This window comes from Lactuca saligna, chromosome 9, assembly GCF_052625555.1.
Source record: "Lactuca saligna cultivar CGN05327 chromosome 9, ASM5262555v1, whole genome shotgun sequence".
NCBI lineage: Eukaryota > Viridiplantae > Streptophyta > Magnoliopsida > Asterales > Asteraceae > Lactuca > Lactuca saligna.
This window is the reverse complement of record NC_136425.1, coordinates 89,892,590-89,898,776: the sequence shown is the minus strand read 5'-3', so window position 1 is coordinate 89,898,776 and position 6,187 is coordinate 89,892,590. Positions and strand designations below refer to the sequence as shown.

Here is a 6,187-nt window from a genome sequence, read left to right as displayed (position 1 = left end):
TTTTTGGGTTTTAAAAAACTGAAATTTAAACCCAAATTCAATAGTTTGAGTTCAGTTTTTCGTTTTCGGTTTTGGTTACCGCTGAAGTTATCAATGGTATTAATATATAAATATATACTATATTTATTGGTAAAATGTCTCCTAATTATTTAAAAATAATAAAAATATTGAAAGCATATATTAGATAATTAAAATGAATAAACGAATACATAATTTTTTAAGTTACAGAGTACACTCCTAGACTATGTCCTACGTTTTTTTTTCCTTTTCATTTTTATTTTATACAAAAACCAAAAGAAGAAGAGTGTCCTTCTTCTTCCTTTTGTTAAACCAAAGTGGAACATTCAGAAGTAGAGGGATCAAATAAAGTAGGAAGCAAATACTTCCTTCCGTTTGTACCATGTGCATTGAAACTTGCACCCGTCATCGGCTCCACCAACAAATCTCCGGCATACCCTGGATACGCCCCTTTCCCATACACCCCCGGACAAGAAGATGCAGCTTCTAATGGTGCACCAGCATCCCCCTGATAATACCCATTCCCAAATGGGTTTGTAGCAGTTCCAGCCAAAAGAGTAGCCAGATTTATCACCATTCCATCCACACCCACGTCGTTGTTGGGTGCGATCAGTGGTGCACCCTGTGATCCGTAGATCGGTTGATGGAATGGCCACGCGCATTGACCAGGACACTGAGTCTCCGAGTTGCCAACCCAGATGTAAGCAAACTTGTTGCTTTTACCTTTTACAATGGAAGATGATCCATGGCCATGGGTTCCACACCTACCGGAGCAAAATCGAGAAACTGCCACGTCCTTTACCGTTAACACGATGTTCACGGCGTTCGTTGGTTCGCCCTTTGCAGCTAACTGGAGGAGGTGTTTGTCTGATAATGATTTCCCGAGTGAGCAATCCGGGTCAGATACTTGTTTACCGAGTCGGAGGCAGTGGCGGAGCCAGACTCAAAGCAAAGGGGTATCCTAATTTTTTTTTCGGGTATCACCGCAACGGCTGAGCATGGGGCGGGTCGGATCAGTTTTGACCTAAAATCAAACCCAAATCTGATAGCGACGGTTTTGAATCTTTTAAAACCAAACAAAACTCAAACCCATCAATTTGATGTTATGGTTTTCAGTTTGTACATGAGTTTTCTCGTTTGGTTTTGGTATTAAACTCAAACCTTAATAGAATCGTTAGCTAACTTTAAGTCTTGTTATATAAACATAAAGTTGAAGTATTTTTTGATATTTGAATCAATGTGGGACTCAAAGTTGATATAAAATGAATCATGATGATAAGATTTTATAATAGATGAAAACAACTGAGTTTACATGTGTTTTGCGATGTGGGATATAATAGCTTAGAAATTAAAAAAGAATAGAATAGCTGGAAAAATAAAAGAAATATAAACAAAGGATTTGTAGGGAACAAGAATTGATCTTAAGACCTTTGTTTCAATAACCCAACACCTTACCCAGTAGACTAGCTATACGTTTGTGTTTATAAGTGAAGGGATGCATATATATACACTAAAAAAACGAAAATTTTCTAAAAAAATTACATTACCGAATTTTTTTTGAGGGGTATCCCGGGCTACCCCGGGATACCCCTTGGATCCGCCTATGGTCGGAGGGAGGGTTTCTTTGTTTTTGAGTAGTATTTGTCTGTTGTCTTCCACCATGTGGCGACGGATGGTTGGATTTGGGAGTTGAGTGAGGCGGAGGAGAGGGAGGTGATGAAATCGGTGATGATGGCTTTCTGAGAGGGCTTGAAGTTGCCGTACCAAATGAGGTTGACGGAGATGTCGCCGGAGAGGAGGGCACCGTTGTGGTATTGCAAAAGGGGAGACGAGTTCTGGACTAACTCAGTGAGTCGTCTAGTTGCAAGTGAGGGTTGGAAAATAGACAAAAGAAAGAGAAGGTGTAGGAAGAAAAGAGCAGCGGAAGCCATTGTTGAACGTTTTAGATGATTGAATAGAAATAGGATTATGGTAATAGATGATGAGAATGGAGTTGAGGAATCAAGAGGTATTTATAGCATTGAAAATGAGTATAAAGATAAAAAAGAAAATAATAAAAAGGTATTATTGATGATGGGGTGTTGAGTTATGTAGCTACCCATATAAGCCTCATGCAAGCTCCTTCCGCGTTCTTACGATCAACGAACGATTGGGGTATATATATATATATATATATATATATATATATATATATATATATATATATATATATATATATATATATATATATATATATATATATATATATATATATATATATATATATATATATATATATATATATATATATTAATGTCAAACCTAATTTTAAATTAATAACAATAATTCAAAAAAAAATGGTCGGCTTTTGGGGGTTTGCGGCTTCCCATATATAACTACACGAACATTTTTTTTTTTTTTGTTAATATTTAATAAATATATATAATATTGAAATCATAGTACTTAATAAATTTATATTTGTAGTTTGCTTATTAGAAAAATTCGTGTTTAGAATTGTTTCTAAATTATTTAAAAAATAATTACTTTGAATTAACTTTTATTTTAGAAAAAATATATATAACTGTAAGCATTTTTTATTGTTTAACAAAACTATTTATATTTGTAAAATGTCCAAAAAAAAATGATAGAAATAGACAAAGGAAAGAAAAAGTGAATATGAACTGCACTTTTAAGAGTACTATGGATTTTTTATATTAAAAATATATATAAATATAGACTTTTATGATTTGGTACCAACTTTCTAGTTAAAACTTCAAAATGATTCAATGATTTTAAAAGATAAAGTGTTTTCTACTAATGCGTACCGTTTGACATCAATTAAATATGAAAATACACGATCAAAATATAAATGTGATTCGAAGTTTCATCTGAAGTTATGATTGAGCATGTGTCGATTTAGGTTAGTTTTTGGTAAAATCGTACCCAAAACCGATATGATCGATTTTTTGGTTCAGTTTATGGATGTGTTTCTTTTTCAACTTTGTGATCGTATTTTCAGGTTCAGTCAACAAGTCGATGTGTTTTGGAGCTTAACGAAATTTCCAATAATTTATATAAAACGAAACAAATACAAGTCAAATTTAATACCAAACAAAAACACTAAAATGAATCACGTGTTTTTTTAGGAGTAAATTGCAAATTTGGTTCCCTTGAATCCTAAAAAAATGCATTTTTATGTTGTTTTTTTATTTGAATGATCAATTCAAAATTCAAACATTCATAAAGATTTATTTCTTCAAGTTAACTGTCGTTTAAAAAAAAGATTTAGATTGCATTTTTTAAGATACCACAAAAACAAAATTTTTGGTTGAATTTTCAATTTTAATCTAACTATCCGATTAAAGAAAATAGACACAAAATGCACTTTTTGGATACCATACAACCAATTTTGCAATTAATGAAAAAAAAAGAGTGATTAAAATGCATATTGTTTAAGGAAAGTATAAAAGATTAAAAGTTAAAGAAAAGTTAAATACTCTTGAAGTCTTATCAAACTCATTCTCAAACCTATATAAAATTATGATAAGTGTCTTTAAATATTTTTTTAACAACTAAAATTTTATTAGAAACGACCAACCATCGAGAAGCTTTGAAGAAAAAATTACACAAAAACACAAAACATAGCGTTTTTTTAACCATGTAGACCAATTGATTCTAACTATACAATTTTTAACTGAAAACCAACAAAAAGAAACAACAATATTATCAAAAATATTGTTTGTTTTGATGTCGTTATTCTGGAAAACCTTGCAATTTTCTATAACACCATAACATCTAAACTGTGGTAAATACTAACTTCTAACGCCTTTTTCTGTCACCTATAATTTGAAACCATTACTACCCATTTAAAAATTTCAACCACATCTATACAAGAAGTGAAACGTAAATCAACTAATTTAGAGATGTGATCCCATACCTAACGAGCCACCTCACACCTTAAAAACACATGCATAACATTTTCGCCACTAAAATCACATGACGTCTTCCTAGCTTGCTTCAACACATCGGGACATCCAAATGGATGATTTCAAGAGCATTAGCACTGAAACCTTCATAGAATGGCTTCAACTGGTGCCCATTGACTTTGAAAATTTGTCCCGTCATTTCGCTTTGAATTTCAACCTCCCCATGGTCAAAGGTTTTTATCACAACAAAATGTCCAATCCATCTTGACCTTAGCTTGCCTGAAAATAACTTCAATCGTGAATGGTATAGTAAGACCCTATGCCCCGGTTTAAAATGCTTCCGGGTGACGGACTTGTCGTGGAAGAGCTTTGTTTTCTCCTTATAAATCCTTGTGTTTTCATAGGATTCGTTTCTCAATTCTTCTAGCTCTTGGAGTTGAAGTTTCCTAAGCCTTCCCGCCTCGTCAATATTGAAGTTGCATTGCTTGACCGCTCAAAATGCGCGGTGTTCTAATTCGACGGGAAGATGACATGGTTTTCCAAAAACCAATCTGAAGGGCGACATTCCTATCGGGGTCTAGCGGTTCGATAGGCCCATAAGGCATCGTCAAGCCTCAAACTCCAATCTTTCCTTGTCGGATTCACTGTTTTCTCTAGAATAGACTTCACTTCACGATTTGAAACCTCCGTTTGACCATTCGTTTGAGGGTGGTAGGCGGTAGAGACACGATGGGTCACGTTGTACTTTTTTAGCAAGGTCTCCATCATCTTGTTACAAAAATGCGTCCCTTGATCACTAATCAACGCCCTAGGTACACCAAACCTTACAAAAACATTAGACTTCAAAAACTCGATAACCGTTTTGGCATCGTCCGATCTTGTGACTTTGCCCTCGATCCATTTAGAAACATAGTCAACCTCGAGCAAAATGTAAACGTTGCCAAATGAGAATGGAAATGGGCCCATGAAATCAATCCCCATACGTCAAAAATTTCACAAACAAGGATTGGATTTTGGGGCATTTGGTTCTTTTGTGAGATGTTTCTCGTCATTTGGCACCGTTCACAACTTTTTCAAAACAAGTAACAGTCGTGTGACATGGTCGGCCAAAATAGTCCACACTCAAGGACCTTTCTCAAGGTCCGGCTAGGCCCGAAGTGTCCCCCACAAGCAAATTCATGACAAAATTGCAAAATAGATTGGTGCTATTTTGGGGTACACATCGCCTAATGATTTGATCGGGACAATGTTTCCATAAATAAGGCTCATCCCACACATAGTATTTTGCATCACTTTTGAGCTTGTCTTTTTGAGCACGTGTAAATGTGTCGGGATACCTTTTTGTGACTAAAACGTTAACGATATCATCATACCAAGGAGTGGATTGAATAAGGGAAAAGTGATGCTCATCCGGAAATTCATCCCGCAAAGGGGGAGGAGTTTCATTTGAAGTGATCCGGCTTAAGTGGTCGGCAACAAGGTTCTCACATCCACTATTGTCTCGGATTTCCAAGTCAAATTCTTGCAATAATAAGATCCACCGGATGAGTCTTGGCTTTGCATCTTTCTTTGTCATCAAGTACTTGAGAGCCGCATGATCCAAATACACTATAACTTTGGTGCCAAGTAGATATTGCCGAAACTTCTCCAAAGCGAACACTATGGCCAATAACTCCTTCTCCGTGGTAGAGTAGTTGCTTTGAGCATTGTCTAGTGTCCTTGATGCATAATAGATCACGTGGGAGGCCCTCCCATTCTTTTGAACCAAAACGGAGCCTATCGCATAGTTGCTTGCATCACACATGATCTCAAAGGGGAGATCCCAATTTGGTGCTTGCATGATGGGAACGGATGTAAGCAACTCTTTAATCTTGTCAAAAGCTTCTTTACACGCCTCATTGAACTCGACATCAACCTCCTTTTGCAAGAGTTAGCACATTGGTCTTGTTATCTTTGAAAAATCTTTGATCAACCTTCGGTAGAATCCGACATGACCTAAAAAAGAACGAACTTCCCGAACACAAGTCGGGTAAAGTAAGCTTTGAATAACATCATTTTTTGCCTTATCTACCTCAATTCCTTTCTTTGACACAATGTGACCCAAAGAGAGACCTTGACTCACCATGAAATTTTTGGATTAGTGTCTAAGCCAGTAACCATAATTGGTAAATACTTGACCCGATTGTGCATGGTCCTTTTGGGTTGCCTTCACCAAAGCAACTTGACTGGAGAAATAATAGAGAAAGAGGTTATTATGATTTATT

The 6,187-nt window shown here is 35.6% G+C and overlaps 1 protein-coding gene across 1 annotated transcript; it reads right to left on the bottom strand.

Annotated features, from left to right (window-relative positions):
- Positions 1–323: 323 nt before the first annotated feature.
- Positions 324–1,977, bottom strand: LOC145015740 (protein PHOSPHATE-INDUCED 1-like). The gene is made up of 2 exons (XM_078974213.1): positions 1,640–1,977; positions 324–945 (listed from the first exon to the last, which is right to left on the bottom strand). The coding sequence occupies exons 1-2, from the start codon at positions 1,947–1,949 to the stop codon at positions 326–328; spliced, it is 930 nt and encodes a 309-aa protein (XP_078830339.1). The 5' UTR covers positions 1,950–1,977; the 3' UTR covers positions 324–325.
- Positions 1,978–6,187: the final 4,210 nt, after the last annotated feature.